Source organism: Elgaria multicarinata, chromosome 6, assembly GCF_023053635.1.
Source record: "Elgaria multicarinata webbii isolate HBS135686 ecotype San Diego chromosome 6, rElgMul1.1.pri, whole genome shotgun sequence".
NCBI classification, from domain to species: domain Eukaryota; kingdom Metazoa; phylum Chordata; class Lepidosauria; order Squamata; family Anguidae; genus Elgaria; species Elgaria multicarinata.
The window spans coordinates 49,094,733-49,118,774 of NC_086176.1; the positions used below are offsets into that span (position 1 = coordinate 49,094,733).

The 24,042-nt window shown below is 41.9% G+C and overlaps 1 protein-coding gene across 4 annotated transcripts in view; it reads left to right on the top strand.

Annotated features, from left to right (window-relative positions):
* Positions 1-500: 500 nt before the first annotated feature.
* Positions 501-24,042, top strand: part of LOC134400794 (transducin-like enhancer protein 4) — a 151,465-nt gene continuing 127,923 nt past the window's right edge. For all 4 annotated transcript variants that reach the window (XM_063129371.1, XM_063129372.1, XM_063129373.1 and 1 more), the window contains exons 1-4: positions 501-1,638; positions 2,628-2,725; positions 4,025-4,088; positions 5,496-5,540. In XM_063129371.1, the coding sequence (XP_062985441.1) occupies positions 1,594-1,638; positions 2,628-2,725; positions 4,025-4,088; positions 5,496-5,540 (252 nt within the window). In that variant the 5' untranslated portion in view covers positions 501-1,593. The remainder of the gene's footprint in view (positions 1,639-2,627; positions 2,726-4,024; positions 4,089-5,495; positions 5,541-24,042) is intronic.

Genomic DNA, 24,042 nt, shown 5'->3' on the forward strand with positions numbered 1-24,042 from the left:
CCTGTTCGAACGCCGGCGCAATCGAACGTCAGCAATGTCAAAGCTCCACCTCAGGCAGAGCACAGGAGGGAGGGTTGGGGGAGTGGCCTTTCAAATGGCGCCGTCTGATTGGCTGTCGGCCCGAGCCGCGTCTGGTCCCCACGTGGGGGAAACGGAGCAGAGCCGCCCCCCCACCTCCGAGTCGTAAGCCCATTTGTCAGCGGCGAAATGATGGGCATTAATACAGAACGGCGATTAATGAGTGGCCGCTGCTGATTGGTCGCTGGCGACGCCCTCCGTGGGAGGAGCGGCTGGGTGGGGGAAAGAGACAGGAGGCTAAAGAGGCTTTGTGCTTCCTGATGGGAGCGGTAGTTTATTTGGTTACACTGTGGCGCGACAGCCAGGAAGAAAAACTCCGCGAAGGACTACGCGTCCCAGGATGCTCCGCGGCAGCCTTGTCTTCCGATTGTTGTGAATATGTATCAGAATGTTAATGATTTGCTGCTGCTAAATTTGGTCAAAGGAGTCACCTCGCCAGAGCGTGTTGTTAGAGCTGTTCGGAGCGGTGGGTTTGGGCTGCCGCTGCGGTTTCGTATTATATTATTCTGTGTCGCTATTTGCAAGAGTTTGAAAAGGAGAAGGAGAGAATAAAAAAAAGGGGGGAATAAACAACTCAATCAATCAAGATCCTGTTTCTTCTTTTTTCTAGAAAAGATTTTTTTTAAAAAAGAGGAAGGAGAACAAGAGCCATTTAAAGGGGAAGCAAGAAGAGGGGGGGAAAAACCCCACAACAAAAGGTTGTTGCACTTAGACCTCTGAAGACGCTTATAATTGCTAGGGCAAAGACGGGAGTAACAACAGCCAGTTCTTTTCATTCGGGAGTTCCTGGTTGCTATAAAGACGAGGATTTCTGCTTCTTTTTCTCTGCCTGCCTCGTTGCGAAGGGCCGACAACTAAGATCAATAAAAGTTTTCAAACGGAAGAGGCGGCTGCGAGAGCGATCACTGCGGGAGAGGATCGCATCGGGTATGAACGGAGTTTCCCTTTCCTTTTCTTGCCATCTAGGGGGATCGGAGGAGGGTCGATCGCAGTGGTAAAGGGGGAAGAGCGAGCGAGCGAGCGGGAGCGACTGAGAGCGAGCGAGCGAGGCAGCCGCAGCCGCGCAGGAGAAGAAGCCTTCCGAACGCCGGGACTTCTTCGGCGCAAGGGACTTGTCCGAAACCTCCGAGTGCAGGCCGAAAGCCGCCCCGGAGCGTCGAGAGCGCGGATCGCTCAGGGCCCTGGGCGTGGGAGCGCCGGCTCGGTGGGAATTGGCCGCGGTTTCCCGGCGATGATGGACGTCGGTCAGTGACAGCCCCTGTGGAATGTGGCACGGGCCCCCTTCTGCCGGGGACATCGCCGCCGCCGCCTCCTGTTACTCCTCGCCCTCGCCGTCGTCTTGTGTGTTCACTCCGGTCCCTGGGGTGGCAGAGTACGGGCAGAGCCGGAGACGCTCCTCCACACACGGGCGTCGGGCAGGTCCGTCCTCCGCCTCCATCTCCTTTGCATTGTTGCAATTACAATCAATGAACCGAGTTTTCCTTCTGGCCCAAAGCACCCACTAAATCGGTTTGGATGATTCGCGATCTGAGCAAGATGTACCCTCAAACCAGACACCCGGTGAGTAGAGACGAGCGAGCCAGCGTTACGAGGACCGGGGCGACGACATGGCCTGGGGCGGTTGGGCGGGGGAGAGCCCCCCTCCTGTCGATGTCCTCCTCTCCCTCCCCCACTCCCCCCCGCTTTCCCGAAAGTCTTGTTTACAAAACGGGAGGGGCGGCACCGTGCCGCGAGTTTGATGTTGGGGGGGGGGGGAGAAAGAGAGAGAAAGACAACCTAGACCGGGGACGATCAACAAGAAGAAAGACCCATCTCTCCCGCCCCGCTTTGCCTCCTGCGTTGAGAACGCAAATGAGGGGAAAGGGAGGGGGGTGAAGAGGAGGCGGGAGGGAGAGTTGGGTGAAACAATTGAGTTGTAGCCATTTTCTTATTGTTGTCTTTGGCTTCCCGTGTCAGGGATATGTTGATAGGACTTCCCGTCTTGCTGGGGTTTGAAAGGGATTCGAAGCAAATTTGGGAGGGAGGGAAAGGCAGAGCCGAGCTTCCTTGATCTTAATTCGTTTTCTCTGCCCGCGCGTGTGTTGCCCATTTGTGCCGTGCGATCCCCCTATTTCCACCCCCACCCACCCCGGGCGCGCTTCAGTCCCTTTCCGCCTTTCTTCTGCCGATGACCAACATCCGAAGGGGGAGCAGCGCTTCCCTTTTCTCTCTCTCGAGACTGGAGACTGCGGGTGGTTGGGTTGGAGTGGGAAGATGAGCAATCGAAGACCAGACGCTCCCTCAATTAGAGGCTTATAGAGGTGTGGACAGGACTGTACTTTGTGTGTGTGCATGTGCAAGGCGAGGAGGACTCCCGTGACTGAAAGACAAAAACACGCCGTGTGTATGTGTGTGCGCGCGCATACACTCACACAAGTCAGTTTTAATAGCTCTTTTCATGAATGATGTATGGGTGACCTCGCCAGGCGTGTTTGTATGTGTTGTATGCACCAGTGGGCTGGCTCAGCTGAGGAGTAATTAAAACATTTCATTCTCATGACCGCTTCTAGGCACCGCATCAGCCCGCTCAACCCTTCAAATTTACCATTTCTGAATCCTGCGATCGGATTAAGGAGGAGTTTCAGTTTTTACAGGCTCAGTACCACAGGTAATGATGTTTACTTTCCCTGATCATCCTGTTTGCTTATTTCTTGTCACTTTTCCCTCTTTCTCTCTCCTCCCTGCCCCTTTTATAGAGGCATGGAAAGGTGTAGATGTTCTTCTCTCTTTCTCTTCTTTTGCTCCCATATACTCTTCGCTAAGAAGAGGTGGCTGCCCTGTGTCCCTACCAACTCCTCCCCCCACCCCACATTCCTGGGGTAGCTCTGATACAACTGTGTCATATCATCTTGCCAAAGTAGGGCTGACTTGAGCTGTGACCAGACCACTTGACCAAGGAGAGGTTTCAAAATATTAGGAGTATCCTGCTGAATATGTTCCCAAACACTTCATCAGAGGTACCATTTAAAAAGAAAAAAGAAAAAAAGGAGAGGGAACCACCCACTGAATTAATCCAGATGGAGGAAATCCTCCTTGAAAAGCTTACTCTTGACAGATCTGATACAAAACACAATAAAAGAGGTTTTATGGTTAGAGCAAAGCTGGACTAGAGAATCATTTTAAAAACAGGAGGATTCAAAGGTGCTGGGAAAGGATTCCCTCCCCTCTTGCACCACTTTAGGATGCAGGAGGGGCGGGGAGGAGGATTTATATTTTTCCTATGTTCATCTTTGTTTAAATGTTCTTTGGGAGCTGCATCTCTAATGACCCATCAACTTCATATCTTGCGTGATAATTTGCAATGTCAGGTGTTGATAAATTTGAATTGAAGCTGGAGTGTTCTTTCATTATCCTTAAGGAAGGAGTACTTCATGCTCTCCTTGACAAACAAGGTCTCCCAAGATTGTTGCATTGGCTTTTAAAAATGAGGGAAGGGGGGGAGAGTGCAAAGGAGGCTTTATTGCTCACAAGATGTCGCTTGTGGATTCTGTTGTGCTGCTTTCTTTGACAACCTAAAACCTTCAACCCTTTCCGTCTTTGAGTGCTTACTCAAAGTTAGGCTGTCTGTTTAAGGGCAAGCGAGATCATAATGTAAAACCAGCTTGTCTTGTGATCCTTTTGAAAGAGAATTCTTCAGTAGCAGGAGATCTTTGCCTTTGGAAATATTCAAGCCGCTTAACAAATCATTGCATTTGCTTCCAAACTTTCCTGGTTCCTGTTTTAGCAAAGGACAAGTTTACCTATCAGCGAGGGAAATGATAGAGATGTTTAAAACTATTTGTTTGTGACTTTTTAATAATATTACAGAGACCTGTAAGGAATATTCATTTATTGAGAGGATATATAAAAATAAGTGGCAGTAATAATAAATACTTATAGATGTGTTTGTTTTGTGTCTCTTGAACAGTTTAAAGCTAGAATGTGAAAAACTGGCCAGTGAAAAGACAGAGATGCAGCGACATTATGTCATGGTAAGCAAGCGGCATAACGAATTCAAAATGTCTATTTTATTAGTGTGGCCTATGAATAGAGGGAAATGCTCAGATTGCTGGAGGCGGCTAGCTAGCTTGTGATAGAGGCGCTGTTACGATGAAGGTTGCATTATGAAATCTTGGATTTTGAAGGTTTTTTGCCTGCTTAATATTGATAGCTCTGATGTGAAGTTTTTCCTTTCATGGCACAGTCTACTTGGGCCTCCTACGTTCAAGCTTCCCTTGAAATGAATAGATGTAGCCCAGTTCTCAATGCGTCCTGCATGGCAGCAGGTCCCCAGAGATTGTACCGTGCGTGTTTAAAATGTATAGAATCCCTTACCCATTCATATATTGATGAAAATCTTCAATTGGTCAGAGGCGTATCTACATTTTCATATTGGTTTCGAGGCGAAAGCTTTCAAATCTATGCTTCCCTCTTGACTTCCAGAATATATCTGTATTTCAAAGAAAGAAATATACATTTTCGAAGGTAAGAGCGACAGAGCCAACACTTTAATGAAGTCTTCATTCTTAAACCTGTTGCTTATGAACTGCTTGTTAAAAGCTTCATGTTTAATCGAGGGTGTCGTTGACCAGAGTTGTCGAAAGGACCTTTCCCCACCCCGCACAAGCATCTGTAAACTTCTTTCAGCAATAATTGGCAAACGATGAAGTCTCTAAATGCCTTAATTTTCTGACAGATTGTGATGACACCCGAAGAGTTTTCTACTGGCTCCCCTGTGCTTATATGGGGAAATAATTGCTTTCTTTATGTGATGGAGTGACTCAGTTTTAAGGAGGACAATAACCCTGAGAGAGAGGCAGCCTTCTAGCCAAAGCACAAACTATCCATCAAAGCTTATATTCTGGCCTTCACATGTCTAATGTGGCTAATGCATATGGTGCTGACGGGCAAATCTTGTGGTATAAGGAAATAGAGGATTTTAACGAAGGTGTATCTACTTTGGATCTACTCTTTTGTTTCTTTGCAAAGCCTTTATTTAATTGTAGTCATCGTATGTTTTTAATTTGAAATATTGAAGGAGAAATCTACTCCACACTGCTGATTTATGACCTAGTCTGCTTTCTAGCATTTCTGACATTCTAGCATCTTAAATTTGTGCTGCGGAACAAAATGTATACTTGGGCTTGTCTGATCTTTAATAATTGTATTTGTCACTTTTCCTTTCTAGTATGCATGTGTGTGACTCCCCCCCCCTTTTTTTTTTTTGGTAGGGAGAGTAGTTGTTTAAACATGCTAGAATTAATAACAGATGAACCAAAATTAGAAAGTGTTATATTTGGAAAGACTGAAAGTTTAGCTGTGTTACACTACATATGCCTTCAAATTTGGGTGCATTGATGCGATTATAAGTTCTAAAATCCATTTTCCTTTTTTCTTAGTATTATGAAATGTCGTATGGGTTGAATATAGAGATGCATAAACAGGTAGGCAAAGCATTTTTTCTCTTTGTGTAATGTTATACTCTTTCAATTGCAGTCAAATATTTGGATACTCTTTGCTCCTCCGTGTGACAAAATATGATCCTTCTTTGAGCATGCTATAAAAAACTATGCAGATTGACATATCTGGTCTTAATTTTCTGCAAACTACGTACCTGAGGGAAACTTCCCATTCTGTAACACTTAACTGAAGAATTTCTTCTTGCCAATGTTTATTGATTCCAAAATCAGGTTTGTAGGTTCAAGCTGTTTTCAGTTGTAAGTTGCTACCTTCTTGAGGTAGATAAGTACATGGGAAATGATCCTGAGGTCAGTCTATGGTGGAGGGACAATTGTCTTTGTTTTGTTAAATTATATGCAAGTGGATAAATCTGTTGGGGTATGTAGATTGACAAAAGGAAATTGCTAAAAATCCTAGGTCTTATTGTCAAGCATTCTCCATAGCAAATGAGCCCATATTGAGGTGTAGCCTCTGCCACAGACTAGCAATTGGGCCAAGATTAGTAGTTTAAAGTGTGGTGTAGTAAATTGGACTTCTTTTCTTGGTAATTCACTGAATGACCTTAAGCGGTCCTGGTAGTGAACTGCTGTTTTAGGCTTGTTTTCCAGTGAGATTTTTCCTCTGTTTCTTTACTAGTATGAATGTGTTCCAGAAAGTGTGATTTGTTGGTTTATTTATTCAGTAAACAAAGTTTCTCACAATTGTGTACTGCGCGAAATGGAAGGATGGCCATCGAAGCACTGTAGAACTGCATGGTATTTGTGATTGCTATTCAATTCTGTACTTGAGAGAATTTGTCTTCGGAATTTCGATTGCTGTTTCCTAGTTGGTTCCTATATTTGCACTTCTAGGGGGCTGACACAACTAGAAACCTGTTACACAGGCCATAACAGCAACCCCATCATAATTTCTTGTATTCTAGATCTCCTGTCCTATGAGATAATGAACTATGCATTCCATATATGTGAGTTGTTCAATTTCAAATGTTGAAGGGCATGTGCAAGTATTCACAGAATTGGTGGTTAACATTAAAGTTGACAAGTGAGTGCTATAACTAATTGGGAACCGCTGGGAGAAATGATATAGTTTCGTTTGATCAGGACATTTAAGCAAGAGAAACTTTTATGTGTTGAATTCATTGTTAAAAGCTCAGCTGTTTACCTGTTAAAGACAATATAGTATTTTAATATGACACCTGTAAACAAAATTGGTAATCAACATCTCAGTGGATCAGCTTATGTGGTTTCCCATGGGTGGTCCCAAAATATTATTAGCTAATCATTCCATAGTATGTCTACAATAATTAAATGCACGAATCTAGACTTTTTTTTCTTCCTATGACAGGAAAAAAATATATTTTGGAAGGATCAAAAGCCTAAATGTGAAGTCAGGGACCACGCTGCTGTGATGGAGAGTGGGGGGTGGGGTGGGAGTGGTGGTGGTGGGGCAGTAGGGAAGGAAAAGAAGTGCCCACTTTTTTTAAAAAAATATTATTTCAAATATTTCACTTTGGAAACAACATGCTATAGGCTGTTCTAGGGAAATCATATATTTAATTTTATGAATGTGCCAATTTTGTAGGGTTGAGTTTAATTAGAATATCACTATTTCCATTACTGTCATTTCTATTCAATGTAGTAATGTAAACACTCCACCCTCGCACCAAATACTTCGTAATACATTTCATCGCGTGCTGCTGACGCTCGTGAAATACAACAAAGAAAGTTCTTCATAGATCTATCATTTTAAAAAATCTTACCTCCTCATCTTTCTCCGCTGTGTAATATGTGGGCTTGATAATGAAGATCATAGGGTTCCCTCCCCTTCCAGCTCAGAGATAGCAACATCCTGTTCTATTTGACACTATGGAAATATTGAAGGCTGTGCTTTCATGGATGTGTGTACCCACTTCCAAGGGGACAAAGCCTTCAGACCTCCACCTTAAATCCTTCAGTCATATCCTATCTCCCCACCCCCAACTGGGACAGAGTGATCTGCTTTGGGGATTATTTGTGGGTTTTGTTCTTCTATTCAATCACATAAAAATCCTGAGGGCGGTTTATCACATTATGGAATACTTTGCAGCTCTGCAAACCACCTACTTATTATATTTTCTTTCGCCCTACCCCTCCTCCATCTGCACCCCCCCCTCCTAAACGCATAGAGGCCTATCTATCTTTATTTGTTTTCCTAGTCAGACAGCCTCAGTTCCTCATAGCTCCTTTTCCAGATGTAGTTGCTGGATGCCCTTGTAATGGAAAGCAGGCAATAATGCAGTGAAGTTACCCTGCGGCATAATTGGGCCTAGTTCTCAAGATCAGGTTAGGCTTATTCGCTTATTAGATTTGTGTCTCGGAGGGTTCAAAAGTAGGGCTCCCTGGAGTCCCTGGAAGTACCCTAGTAATTGGTGGCCCTGATATTTGAAACCTTTGTGTATTTTCTGTTCAAGCGTCTGTTCTTCTTGGCTGCTCCCAGCCACAGTGTATTTATTTTTAGAGAACTTTTTCATTGGAACAGAAAATGATTGCTGTGATGGAGTCATGACTTTGTGATTTAGTAAATTGATAAAAGGATAAATACACAGGTCTGTGTGTGGGGAGTGTGTGTGTGTGCGTGTGTGTGTGTATGCCTCGAGGGTGGGGTGAGGGGTGAAGAGGATATTCTTTCTTTCCCCCTCTCCTTTTGCGAGGCTGATCATCCGTCATCCTGTGTTGATTTTGATAGAAGACTATTAAACTGAAACCTATGGGGAATTTGTCATTCTGAAAGGAAAGCTAATGTAATTAGTACCAATTAAAGTACATTTAGTAAATTGGATTTAATCTTAATTAAGCCTGCATAATGTTGCCAATTTTTAACAATTATGTTTGAGAACATAATTAATTTAGATTTTGGTAACTGAGTAAATAGCATTAGACTGATAGAATTAGTTTTCTGAATTATTTTGGTTTATTTATTTTTTAAATAACAACAACCAACAACCTTGGTGTGTGGTATAAACGGCTAAATTTTTAATCTCTGTTTTTGGCAATGTCTGCTAAGATCAATAGAGTGAGATAGATCAATTGTGAGATGCCGGAGGAAAAAGGAGTACATTTTTTGCCTTTGGGATAGGGGAAAACCTATTACTATCCAGCCTTATGGTTAGATGCTATTAACAAGGCTGTAATCCTGAATATACTTACTTAGATTGTAAGCCTATGCGGCAGGGTCTTGCTATTTACTGTTTTACTCTGTACAGTACCATGTACATTGATGGTGCTATTTAAATAAATAATAATAATAATAATAATAATTAGAAGGAAGTGCCTTTTTGGAATTCTTTCCAATTATGCATGTTTACAATTGGGCTAAGAAACTATTAAACAGTCTTTTGGGGAAAAAAACACCACTTTCTTTTGCTAAAGCATGTAGGTTATTTTAAAATCAGTAAAATCAGGAACATGCGAGTGTGATTAAGTTCTATTTTTCTGACTCCTTGGATTATATTTTTCATACTTTAATTAGTTAATATACAATGTAATAATCTCATCATGTTAGTCAAACAAGTTTTGGAGTGTGCTTATTCAGATATTGACAATCTATCCCCTAAAATAAGGACTGGCACTTGGCTGTAGATAAAACACTTATGAATGCGACCAGTGGGAACTTAAATAGGAGGGAAATATTCTGGGATGTTTTTTTTTTCCTGACTTGAGAGTACAGTAGCGCTTTGTTCTTCAATTAAGCTCATTGTGGCTGAAAGAATTCTCCAACTTTCCCATGTATTATTTTTTTTTTGTAAGAAAGAACAGACCTTGAAGCTGGACATAAAAAAATGAATGACTTGAGTATTATTTGTTTTTTTTTAAATCACCACTTCTTCCATTTCACTGCAACCCATGTAAATTTTATTACAAGTCTTTGGCAACAACCATTTGAGTGCTGCTAAAATATTAATTGAGTAGAAATGAAAGGGCTCTGGCCAGCTGATAGGATATCATAATCGTAGCTGCAGCAGTCGATGGTAAATGATGATAAATGGCATTAGGAACCTTTTAGCAAACTGTAATAACTACAAGGAGGGAAGTGGTATGGATTTGCATTATATCTGATACCCTCTGGTACCAAGTGGATTGCCAATACTGCTTGTTTAGCATTTTCTAAGGGCAATAGGATATTGATTTCTGACTTACAAGGAACAGCTCTATTTTCACCATTGAAAAGTATTGCAGGTTGTTAAGAAGAAATTGACTTGAAGAGGCCTGACTGCTGCCCATCATGGAGCAAATAAAGCAAAACTGCCGAAGCATGGTGGTGCAGTGAGATGGGGCCCTCAGCAATTTGTTGCTATTAATTTACCATGCTCGACAGCAAATCAATCGGCATCTACTTCATCTGCTGGAGAAAATGCTGTCCAGGGCAGATAAAAGGCCCCGCGTAGTACAGGGAATAGACTGGATTGGCCAAACGGAGGCTGCAGTTAATGTGTAAATAAGTGAAATCAAGGCCGCTGTTGCAGAGGAAGCTGTTTTTAATTAGGTTGGGGCTTTATAGTGAGCTATTTAAGAAAGTAGTGTAGAGCTTGGAGGGAAGGAGAAGATTTATCGCTGACTGGGTTAATATACGGTTTGTATGACATCCTAGCCTTGAGTCTGCTTACTGCTTGCGCTTCAGTAAATTATTTTGGTAAAAGACTAAAGATGGGAATCCATTTGTTTAATTTAGTGCCAAGTTTTGACTATTCTTCATCTTCATGGCCGCAGAATGTTTATATCATTGAGAACCGCTGGTTTGTCATCCTTCCTAAGTAACAGAGAGTTGGTCAGGCTGCAGGCATGGTTGGGCCGTTGGCTGAGGCCTCAGGCTTTTTTTGGGGGGGGCAGTGACCAGCCATAGCAGCCACTGGCAGGTGCCCCTGTCTCTGGTTTGCAGCAGCGTCGGAAGGATTCAGCACCCCTACTATTCTGCCACTGCTTGCTTTGTTTCCTTGCTTGAATGCAAGTCCACAGGGCAGGCTGCTATGAGCTGTTGTTTGTCTATCCTCTCTGTCTTTTGGCAGCAGCAACACGTGCCCCCCCCCAACAGTAGTGGTGGCAACTGCTGTCCAGCAATCACAAAGTTTGAGCTGCTGAGCAAGAAAGCGGCAATAGCAGCTAGGGAGGGGGCAGCTGTTCCTGCTCACTTCTTGGCCATCTCTCCTCGCAAATGGCAGCCCCTGCCACCTGTGCTCTGTATGGGAGGGGGAGCAGGAAGAGGAGGGGGAGGTGCCATTTGTGGGGACAGTAGCGGCACCCCAAGCAGGATGGGGATGCCCCTCGCAGGATGGTATGCTACCGAGCACTGGCCCAGATCTCATTTATCTATTATGTTTCTATACAGTCTCATATCCAAAGCGCTCTGGGTGGCTTACAAAGATTAAAACGGTAAACACACAATGTCATAATGTAATATACTATGCAATACAAACCCTAAACGTATAATATAATATCGTAATACTATATTCTTGTGCAAAATTGCTTTTTATGTTTATATACAGTCAACAATAAGAAGTCCAGGGCTCATTAAAAATCTTATCACATCCTGTCAAATGCCAGGGAGTAGAGGAAAGTCTTAACCTGATTGTACAAACAAACAAAAAAGGTGATAAATGTTGGCACCAGCTGGACCTCACTGGGTAGGGCATTCCATTATCGGGGATGGGGTGGGGGGGTCACCACTTAGAAAGAACCCTCTCTTGTTGCCTTCCTCTGAACCTTCCTCAGAGAAGGCAGTTGGAGGGGAGTCTCAGATGAAGATCATAGTGTACGGGTAGCTTCTTAGTGGGAGAGGCACTCCGTCAGGTATTTAGGAATTCAGCCATATAATTTATAGGACAAAACTAGTACATTGAATTGGCCTTGGAAATATACTGATACAATGACTACTTTTTCCTAATAATCCAGAGTCTGACTCTGTGTGTGTGTGTGTGTGTGTGTGTGTGTGTGTGTTCTTCGCATAGCCAGCATATCCCAGATGCAGTTTCTTTTTGTAACATGTGCAACTTGCCCACGGGTGGAAATGTACCCTGTGGTGAGCACAGAGTTCCCCAGTCACTTCAGTGCTGGGTGCAGCTCAGCATACAAATCCCATGAGTGTAGGAACTTCATGTATCGTTTGGAGCTCCTGTGCTCTTAAGGAGCCTCTGTATCAGATGGGGTGTGTACATCTCTGCCTCTCTTAACATTCTCACCATGCAGCCTAACAGTCAGTGGAAATTCCCTCAAATTGTGCACTGTTTAAATAAGATTCCTGTTTGTTTGACCCCCTGATTATCTGAATGTCTTGGATTAAAAATGAGGTTGTGTGTGTGAGTAGACTTGCAAAATATAGGTGCGCTATATTGATCTCTGGCTAGAGGTGTATTGCCCTCTATTTGAAGGAAAACTGGAGAACCAACTGAAATTACACTGTTTGAATTTTGTCTAGTAGGAAAGATTTAATCATGATCCAAGCGGTGAGGGAGTAGCAGTCAGAAGAAGAACTGGGGAACTTCAAAATTAACTAGAAGTGAAAATGTAGGCGGTGACATCTCTCAGTGTTAAAGGAGAGGGTGCCCTACTTGTAGGGTTTTTTCCCTATCAGATTTCAAAATATTAAAAGTGGGTTGACAAATCAACATGACAGCCAAAGCTTATCTGTCCTAGTTTAAGATTAGTCTATATTGTGACACTGGTTCAGCCAAAATGCTCATTTAGAGCCCAATCCACACCCTTTTCCAAGCTTGATGTTTGGCTCCTGCCGCCCTCCTGTGAGCTGAGCGCTCTGGACAGGGAAAGATTAGTGACAGAAGCAAAGCAGGGGGTCAGCAGAAGGAGATTTTTGTATTTGAGCAACCATCTTTAGCAGCGGGAGGTGAGAATATCAGGGACTAAATCATCCCGTTTGTTTTTTTGAGAAGTTGCGGAGTTGTAGAACTACTATCTTAAAATGAAATGTACCTTTTTGAATTAAATATGGAATTCTTAAGCATGCATGTAATCAACAGGGCCTGTAGCAACAATCCTATGAAGGGACAAATCTTACTATGGGAGCATTTTCGTAGAAGTTGAAATGGTTATTTTCCTAAAAGAATCTACATTCAGAGGAAAGCTGCTGCTTCCTGTTTGATCTCTGATGAGATGGAAGATGGTGGCTATACTTTGATCATGACTGTCTAAGGCAATAATCCAATGTACAAGGGAGTAAGCTCCTTTGAACTCAGTGGGATTTGCTTTTGAGTAAACATGTATAGGATTGGGTTGGAAACTGCAGAGTGGAGTGTATAGTGGTGTCATCCTGCAAATGTTGAATATGTGAGGCTATTGAGCTGGCATTTTTCATCTCCCTAGCTGGCAATTGCAGGGTTGGCTAGATTGAGGCTGATAGGCTCAAAATGCCTTCACTGTTTATTGCCAAAATATGCAATTATTCTCCGTTTCTTTTTCTTTTCCCCCCTTTCTTTTTCTGAAAGACACTAATTTCAACACTGCATCATTCTGTTTTGCATAAGCCTCATTTACCTGTACTGCCTGGAAGAGAGTAGAATCATTTGAATAATTAGATTTTCTTATAATTGGGAAGACTTGTTTATGTAAGGTTGCACTGTCCCGCAGGGCTGCATGGTGAATAGGGTACCCAGATTCCATAATTGGGGAGCGGCTCTACTGTATGCAAATATGCTGTTTGTACATTGGTTCTGTATTGGATTTTTTTTGTGCTTACTTTTAAATACATCCTCAAACATTGGGACTGCTTTGTAGCTCCTTACTTTTTGTGGCAGGTATGATTATTTGATTTGTACTCTGCCTTTCTACCAAGAAAAATGGCACTCGAGGCAGCTTAAAATCATAAATAAAACTTGACAAAAACAATGCGTTAAAAAGCATTAACACAACAATAACAGCATCAAAATGCATCCAATGCCGCAGACCCCTTTACATGCCCAAGGGTTGCTTGAATAAAGTGTTCTTTGCAAGCCAATGAAAGGACAGCTGAGAGGGAGCAAACCTAGCTTCCCTTGAGAGGGAGTTCCACAACCTGGGACCAGCCACTGAGAAGACCCTCTTTCGTGTTGCCACCAAATGCACCCCTGAAGGTGATATTGTCGAAAGAAGGACTTCCCCTGAAGATCTTAAGACCTAGGCAGGCTTGGATGGGAGGATGTGGTTTTTCAGGTTGCTGCTGATATGCTAGTCTCTCCCAAAGCAAAAGCAAAGTGTTCATGACATGCCCACATCGTTAAACATTATATTAGCATTTAGTTGTACGTATAGAGGCTTTTAAAAAAAATCTTAATGCAACTTGGGCAGGGGAATTGTCAGTGATCGGAGGCGAGGTAAAGAAGCTTGCAGGCCAGATGGGGACCTCCTGTGAGTCGTGTTAGACCTGTTGGCCAGAGGTTCTCAATCTGTGATGGACACAAGTATTTAAAGACAAAAATCTAAATTTGACATGTTTCTGTTATGTGGGAGCTAATGTGGCCCTGCTAGTCTAATAGCAATTGTGTCTGCCAGGTAAAGTGCTGAGTCACTCTTAGTCACTCCTCACTTTATGCACTCCACTCCGCACTGGTGTTTTTTGTAGCAAACTGGGTTCATACAATAGGATAACCCACACCAGCATATATGAGTCCCATCTTGTCAATTTCATTGTGTGTTTCCTTCCCTTGGGCAGCTGAAACATACAAGGCAGTAGACAAGGAAAAGCTATGTATAGCTGGATGGCAGCAATTGTGCACCTCTGCAGTTGCAAAAAACTGACAAAAAAAATCTTAACAGAAATTATAGAGACATTTGCATACATTCCCATGGCTGAAAAAAATAACTTTTTGTGTGTGGGGGTCCGTTTTGTGCAAATGTTGGGGCACAAAAATAAATTAAATGAATTGAAAATAGGGGACTTGGCGGAAGACAAGATGGGTTCTACTAAGTCCCTTGGAATATGTGCCAGAATCAGTTGGAGCACCAAGGGGGAAGGAGGTGGAGAACAACCCATGGAAAGCCTGATCATCTGATGACAACCCACACTGCATACCTTGTTTCACAGGGTGGGTTTTTGTGAACTCACCCATGGATAGATGCTGGATTATGAACTGTGGGTTGTTTGTGGTTAACAAGCCATGGTTTGTTAGTATGGCTGGGTTCAGGCAACGCAAAACCCCATGTTTCAACAACAACCCTCTGTTCAATGATAACCCACCCTTGAGTGTAGGTTATCATGTTGTGTGAACAGAGGCACATGCTTATATAGCACTTGGTGATATTTCTGTCAAATCTGACTGCTCTGTGTAGCCATGGTCCACTTTTGATGATACTAGTGAGTTTTCCATAGTTTTTATTGAAATTCCATTTACTGCTGATTTTTCATAAATGGAGATAGAGTTGATTGAGTTTAATTTTGTCTAATTATTCGAGCACTTATTTTGCAGGCAAGTATATGCCGTACTTGAATTATGTGTGTATGAAAGAGAGGCCATAGAACAGGGGAGGGGGACCTGCAGCTCTCCAGCTGTTGTTGGTTTACATGTCTCATCACTGATCATTGGCCATGGTGGTTGGGGCTAATAGGAATTGTAGTCCAAGAACATTTGGAGGGCCACCAGTGCGCCACCCGTGCTATAGAAACTCTGTGTCACTTTCTGAAACCTAACTGGTCAAAATGCGCTATTTGCTTCAGAAATGACTTGACTATACACTGCTTAGAGATAGTTTTCCTATTGGCCCTTTGAAAAATGTGATCTTTGTGATGTGTAGTTCATGCCATTTCTTCACTGCTTCCATTACACTACAAAGCATAACTGATCTCAGCAGGTCTGATGCTAATTGGCAAACATACATCAGCTTGTAATGGCAAGCCTCTAATAAACAAAGCCTCTAATATTCTTCTTAATTGAAGAGTGTAAACACTGGGCCAATTGTCAGTACATTGAAGCATAGACCTAAATATTTGTGCCAGCATCACAGCTAGCAGTGTAAGAGTACTCCATGAGGCTGGTATAGCATCATATTTATGATATTGTACTGGTACAACAATAGGTGAGCTTAGAGATGTAAACTTTCTGGAAATTTTGAAGTCATGGAAAAAAACGGAAAATTTTGCAAAAATTGAAAAAGAATACAATTTAGCACTTTTTACAGATTGAAAATCCTTTTGTTACTTTAGGAACATAAAATGTAATTATGTACAAGTTGGTTTGGCATAAAATTATCACATTTGGTATATTAAAAGTTCAGTGTATTCAAGCAAATACTACAAATTGAATTTACTTTTTAATTTTTTTTAAAAAAAATTGGTAACAAATGGATCTACAAGCTCCTGAACTGTAAGGAACCTCTTTGGTATTTATTTATTTATTTATTTATTACATTTTTATACCGCCCAATAGCCGAAGCTCTCTGGGCGGTTCACAAAAATTAAAACCATAATAAACAACCAACAGGTTAAAAGCACAAATACAAAATACAGTATAAAAAGCACAAACAGGATAAAACCACGCAGTAAAATTGATATAAGATTAAAATACAGAGTTAAAACAGTAAAATTTAAATTTAAGTTAAAATTAAGTGTTAAAATACTGAGTGAATAAAAAGGTCTTCAGCTGGCGCCAAAAGGAGGAGCAGGCAAAAAACAATTTAAAAACACACAGAAGAAACCATCAACATTAGGAGCAAAGAAAATTATCTCTCCTCTTGTTCTCCACAGTGTCAAGCAGACGTAAAGCACCAATTCCCATAAAAAGAACTGAAAAAGGGGGGGGGGGAATACACCAAGGTTCAATGAATATGCATGAAATTTAATCCAGACTTATTTTCTGAGCTATAGCTATCACTATCAGTTTCGGTCTCTGCTTCAATGGCAGTGCCCCATAGAGGCAGAATTGCATCTTGCTCTTGCATTTGACATTTGTAGTCTCAGTTTGCGACCTAGGACTTGTTCGTTGGAGCACATAAATTGTAATAATCTGATACTGTACATAGTTTTTAGAAATCATTTGGAGAAGTAAATATATGAAAAACTTGTCTTAAACTTTTTATTCATCATGCTAAAATAAAGCATTCGACCAACAATGTTTTTGAGTGTGTATATGTATACATACATACATATGTACAGTACCTTCATTATATCTCCTTCTAGTTTTTTTGTAATGCCATGGCCATACTTTAGTATACTTATAGTCTATGCAGCTAGGTGTTGTCTGGAATTTGGCCACCAGTGAAGCACAAAATCTAGCCCCTGTTGTCTGTAGGATACAGCAAGTCTCAGAGACTACAAAACTTGATTGTTCCTGCTCTAGCGCCACAATTTTCAAGCCCAGTTAAAGAAGCCTGAATAATGAAGGCATACAATACTCCTCTTGTAGCCCAATTGGAAGGTCCAATTCACATTTTGAACCCCGGGTTTAAGGATTAGTGGTTTGTAGAAATTGCACTGGTGGATTGAGATCCACAATTAAGTCACAAGCCTGTCTAAGGAAGCTTATGCCATTTGCACTACCGCATGTATAGTTGAAAAAAATAAAAAGTGGATCCCATAATGATGATTAGGCTAAAGGTGGGTCTGGATTTAAAAAGACTGAAGACTACTGATATAAGGAATTTTAGCAAGCTGAAAACAGCTAATGAGGGTTTTGAATGGCTTGTTAACTATGGCAATAAGCCACACTCTCCGGCTTTGCACAACGCAGCAAGCTGTTGCTGCACAAATTCCCACCGGCACGTGGCTGGCATGCACGGCAGGGGAAATACACCACCATGGCTTATTTTCCCTGCTATGATCGTGCAAACAGCCTATGTATCAAAAGAGCTTGTAACAGAAAGAACTGTGTCTACAAACTAATGCCAGTGGTTTTAGAAGGCGGGTTACAACTGTGCCAGAGTGGTGTGCCATCAGTGGTAACCAAAAGCAGAATTAATATCTGTGATACTCATTGTGTACATGATGTTATTCCCTTCCCCCACAGAAGTTAGTTATTCCCAATACTTGTTGCTTTGCTGGGACATGTTATATGCTATTAATAAAGTTAATACTAGTGTTATATCTCAGCTGTGTTAATTACTGTGAAAGGATGAAGTTTTATATGAAATCTTACTCAAAGGAACCTAGGGAACTGAAAGAGGATATATACCAAAGAAGGTTTTAATAGATATAAATAGCCATTAAAATAATAGAGCCCTGACCCTTTCCTACTTTCATGGCCTTATTTTGTGGCCCTAGATTGTCCTTCTTCCTTTCCATGGAAATTGTATATAAATGCCATGACTTACTAGGAGGAGGAAGAAAAGTCAAATATTGTAAGTATATGGGCTTGCTTAACTGTAGCATGTTGTTATTGGAACTAATTAGAATATATGACTTGTGGTAAGCAGACAGTTAACTCTTTATTTCTAGGTGTGCAATTGAGAGCGTTTGGATTAATTTCCTCTCTCACCCCAAAATGGTGTGTAATTCTTTCACTGTGCCATTTAATGAGGTGTTATGTTTAATTTTTTTTTAGATGTTCAAAGCCAGGGAAGTTCATGGTTCCCACCGTTAAACTGAAATTAGTCCCTTTGTGGTCACAAACATTTGTGTGGGATTTGATGTACCACTAAAAGATACGCATATCAAGTGCACTTTATTTTCTCCTGCTATGCTCATAAATATTTATACATTTTTCCTTACTAATTCAAAATATTTTGTAACACCTCTTCAGTTCTTCAATATTTTGGAACAATCTCTTCATAATTTACTTGATCATTCAAATATATTTATAGCATGGGCTGATCCTGGGTTTTTAGGCTCAAGTGTTAACGGTAAAACAACTGGTGTTTGCTTATAGCCATTTTTCATATCATGTTTGCATTTTAAGAGATTTTCCAATGTTTGCTATGTTTGCTTTTTAAGAGATTCCTATGTTTGCATTTTAAGAGATTTTAAGAAGAGTGTAGTAAATGATCAGTGATGTTCATCTTCTCAATGTCATAGAGTCATAGAATAGTAGCGTTGGAAGGGGCCTATAAGGCCATCGAATCCAACCTCCTGCTCAATGCAGGAATCTTGAAGTGTGGTGCCCAGATGTTTTCTGCAATGCACAATTGTGGTAGATGACATTTGGGGACGTTAGGTAGCCATGTTCTCCATCTGACAACTTGTATGTTCCAAAGCGGTGCACCTTTGGTAATTTTTTGTCTGCTTCCCTTCATTCATATCAAAAGCATATAGAGGGGAAAGTAGCTATTACCTAACACTTCAGCCTGCATTTTCATGTTTTAAAATAGCCAATGACTTCCAACGTGTTTGGAAATATTTGATTCATTTCAAAGTCCCCTATGGTGAATGTATGTTGGTTTGAGGAACACAACCAGTAGGGAGGGGGAAAAGGAGTTTTCCTTCTAGCTTTTAGTATCTTCGGCATTTATTTTGAGGACATGAATTTTTCCATTTACCTCACCAACCAAATGCTGTGAGGGGATTGTGTCCCTTTTTAGAGGAAAATCTCCACCTTGTCTGTGTTACTTGTGCGAAAACTCCCCATGCTCACATACAGGAAAATGTTCTCACGTTATATTTCTAAACTTGAATGTCACTGCAGGTCCAAGCATGTGTAGATACTAGACGAGAAGTTTTGATTTCAGTGGAAATTCTTTCCCTTTGAAGCCACTTCTGCTGATACTGTTTCCTTCTTCTTCTCATTTCCACCAAAGGAATGGTTAAGTTGGTGCTGGTTGGTTGGTCTTGATACCTGAATCCTGGGCTCAGAGCTTTTATTGCCAAGGTCGGAAGTAAGAGTCATGTTCTGAAAAGTAATGAGTTTCAAAACAAATGTCTTGATCTGAGATAAACAACATTTTTGGATTCTGTAATACATTTCAGCATGCAGTAGAGGTTGCCGGGTTGGTCCGAGGGCACCTGGGCGGCATCTGCCTCTGCATTGTGGGGGATTATGCAAATAGTGGCTGCATGTGTAACATGTACATGGACAGGTGGAGAAGCCACAATGGTTTCTTACCCCTGCCTGACCATCTGAACACACCCAGTGACAACCCAGGGTTCAATGTGCTGGTGTGTGCTGCTAGATGGTTCCTGCTTGGCTCCTCCTGTACATGAGGAACAGCTAAAGCCAGGAGGGTATTGAACTTATTTCAACCCGAGGGCCAAACTCCATTTTGGAGATGCTCTTGGCAGTTGCATGCCAGAGGTGGGAGGGGCAAAAGGACAGGGCCAAAATTACCAGCATATATTTGCTTAAAGCTCTTCCTGCCAGAACTTTTAGGGGAGGCATCTCAACTTCTTAGAATGGAGAAACTGTAGAAAAACCAGGAAACCACCAAATGGTGGATGATTGGAAAGGGGCTGAGGGGCCAGGGAAAGTGGGTTTTGGCCACCTGAGGAACCTGGAGCAGGCTGGATTTGGTCCCTGGGCCTGAGGTTCTACATGCTTGGTCCATTGTTTATTACGGGAACTCTGTCTTGCTTCTCCCCAGACAAACCAGAGACATATTACAGCCACATGTCATGAACTTGCAACATAAGCATGCTGCTTAATCATAGTAAGCCAGGGTTCTGGGGATTTGAAAACCTGGCCTTATTCTATCAAATTAGTCACTGCTTTTGTGATTGTCAAGTTCCACGATTTTCTGATATGTGCCACTTTTCTCTCACTTTCTGTATCTTGTCTCTACCAAGTTTCCACATATGATTTGCAGGTGGACCATGACAGGCTGCAAGGCTGCTTTTGTGACCTGGACTACCTGAGCAACTCTTTAAGGATCTCCGCCTCCTTAAGAGTTCAGCTCCTTCCTTTTCCCAGTAACGTGGGGTTTAGGCTGTAGACGTGGGATGACTAACACTCCAGACACTTGTGGCTTAACACAACAGTTTACTAGTAAAGTAAAATAAGAGTTGTCAAAATGCAAGTTTCTTTACCCTAAGTTGCTTTTTCTGCTCCTTCCATAAGCTCTGGTCTTTCTCTGGTTTTTGGTCTGCTTCCCAGCGGGCTCTCTCACTCTTTTATACCCTCTTCCCCCAAAACAGAAAGTAATGTTCCTTTTTTGAGGAAAAGAAACGTAACTGGAGAAATGGATCTACTACTCTCTGGGACACCCCCTCCCACCAGAAAACTCCTTAGAGACATGACTTTATTACCTTGCCTCTGTAGGCCTCAACCTTCACAAACATGCATTTTCTTGAGCTTGTCATAATATGCCCTCCAGTGTACTAGACATTCAATTCCTATACTTTACTATTAGGCTGGAGCCTCGACCCAACAATCCCCCATAACCTGAGCGCAGGCATTATTGAAATGAATAGAGCTCTTCTAGTTGGTTGCGTGTTTCGCCTTTCAACTCCAGTGCCCAAATCTCCACCTTAATTCGTTTTACTTTTCACGTTTTCTCCCTCTTGATTTGGGAAAGGGCATTAAACAAAAATAAAATGCGAAGTAGAGTGATGAGTAGCTACTGGTCTGCTACAGGCCTCTAGTATCGCTGGTACTGCCATGGTAAATAAGGCATATGGTAATGCTGCGGTTAATCCATCAATGGTGTTTCAAATTGCATCCTTAGGCCTGGGATGTAGATTTACTGTCTTAGAAAAGCAGTTCTGAAAGCAAAGGGACCAGTTTCCCCTTGCCTTTTCTGAGTTTGAACCCAGAATCAACAAATCAAAATACAACAAGACCAGCGTATGCTCTTGCAAGGACTTAATAAAACATTTTGGTACTTGTAGGCAGTGACAGCAAAAGCTGTTTGGAAATTTAATACTGCAGAGGGATGGTGAAATAGAAAGTGTGTGGGGGGGGGGGGAAGAAGAAGAATAAAAAAATCTACCGGCTATAGGTTGAGGCTGTGTACTGAACATAGAAATGTAGTTGGGGAGTGTATTAGGAGTTGTGATTGCTGCCTATCGAAGAGAGGAGAGATTGAGCTGAAGGCCACTAGGCCTTGGCAGTGGTCTGCTTTTTTTCCGTGTAGCACAGATAAAACGGGCTACAGAAGATTAATGTCACTGTTGAGAAAGCCTGAGCCGCTCAGGTTGATGACACTTGGCCTTCAGCAATGCTTCAGTCTTTTTTCATTTTTAGCCGTGTAGTGTTGGGAAGTTCAGCAAGTGCAGCTTCTACCTTCACTGCTGGGTTTTTGAGTAATCTTGGGTCCTGGGCAGAATCTACACTACTGCTTTATAATGGCATTGAGAACTGTTTGGGCCCAGATCACATTCCATATACCATTTTCAAACTGCTTTCGAAGTGTTATATCCTGCTTGGTGTAGATCTGGTCCTGATGTTAGCTGAAAGGTAGGGTGTAAATATTGAATAAACTTCTAGAGTCCCCCAAGGCTGCTCATGTATAAAGGTGTTTCTGTTTGGTCAGAAGTTGAACACTTTGTCAGACTTCAATAAACACTGTTGAACATAGCTGCTTTGTGCTTTGGAAAATCAGTTTGGCCAATTTAATTGGTTTTAGAAAAAATGAGTGCTATTGGGAGGAATTTCTTCTTTTATACTGGTGAGGATCTATGACTGGAATAGGGTGGAGGGAATGCAGCTAAGAGGTAATAGATGCAGATTCTAGTTGAAAGAACAGAGGGGCAAAGCTCCAAACTATTGCTGGAAAAAGGAATTTATTTATAATGCTTCATATACCCAATGTTTAATGTTTCAACATACAGTATGGGTTCAGGAAGATGCAGCAATCCACAACTCAGTGCAGATGGTGGGGTAAACAACACGTGCTGCGTTGTTTCCATCGCTGATTGTGTGAATACAGCCACAATCTTTACCGGGGGAAAAACTTTGTGTCGTCATATGCCAATTGGATAAACTGCAGTAGTTCACATAGAAATCTGCCCCATTTCAAGATGAAAGCCAATAAGACAATGCGAGATAGTTTGTACCCCAGGTGAAGGTTATGGCTGCATTCAATTGGTCACATAAGGTGAGAGATGCACAAGTCTTTCCCTGTGTATCGAAATGTTCATTCATATATTGGCTTTGTCCATCTTGTGTTGATTTTCTGAAGTCAACCTGTCTTGGGGTATATTAAATATAAGATAAATCCCACCTTTTCATTAGAGGCTTTGGGTGAAATCCAACACAATGGCATCCATCAGCAAAGTGGATTCTTCCTATGAGTGGGAATGGCAAAGGATTGGTGGACCAGAGAAATGGTGGGGGGGGGGGGCAAAGAGAGGATGGGAAAGTCCCATTGCTTAGGTGGACATCTGCTTATGTAGTGTTGGATGTTGCTCTTTTCCTCTTTTGGCTTTTTGTGTACTTTCTTGCTGAAAGTACACAAAAAGAGATTTGCTAAAGAGATTTTAGCACACCTAATGGAATTCTAGCTCCCAGTGATTGTCCTCACTTAATGCATTGATCCTTTGAGGGACTACTTCTGAAGGGCCAGCAAAACACCAGAGAATGCAAGCATGGGTGTGTGCCTGTTTTGACTATGTTATGGTTCAGAAAACATAGAAATTGCAACTGGATTTAGAAAATGTGGAGAAAAGCACTTGAGGGAATGGTGTGGCAAGAATGGAGAATGTGATCAGGGAAGGATATTGTAGTTTGATGGTTGTGAATGAAAAGATAAAAATAACCTATCAGTTGAAATAACAAGGATGGAGGAATCTAGGCTGATGTGAGGAGTAGGAGTGTTAAGTGATACCATTCAGGCTTAAAACAAGATCTGAAACAAATATTGGCAGAGAACTTTGATAATTTGGAGTTTTTATTCCAGCAAATGAATATTATGACTCTTGTGAGTGAGAAGCAGTGTTTGCTTTATCCTTACAGTTAAAACACCATGTGTAGGACTATTCTGCAATAAGCTATTCTGTACAGAACACAACGTTCCCAAATATTTAAGGACATTACATCATGGCAGATTTGTATATAAATCTTTTATGTTTTAAGTGCAGTGTAATTATTGTGCATAATTGTTTGTCATAAATGACAACATGTTCATTAAATCAATGTGATTTCCACATCAAATCATTACATTTTTCGCTTGCGCCATCACATTTGTACCCTGTTATTTATTTATGGTGTATGCATGCTGCCCTATCAAGTTCTCAGGGCAGCTCACACCATAAAACCATCAGTTCTGTACCTAACAAAGAAGCTTCATAGCCCCCTTTAGCTGTTCACCCTCACACGATTAACAATTTCAGGGAGAGCTTGCACACATTTGGAAGGCTTCCTCATTACAGCCATGAATGTCCCACAATCATGGCTGGGGGGCAGGAGTGCCAAGGGACGTGGGGTGGGGGTTAGCAGGCAGTTGTTAATTGTTTGAGGGGGGATATCTGAAAGGGACTCTCATCTTCCCTAGCCATGTCGTTTTCTGTGTCAAGCCATTCTACGGGCGTGCAGCGCAGCATAAAATGTGCATCAGACTGGATGTTGTGGTGTTCAATATCAAAGGGCATTGAATAAACACAAGCGACAAAACAGAAGTTTGTCTGCCTAAAACAGCAGCTTATGGACTGGCAAGTAGTAATCGTTTGCAA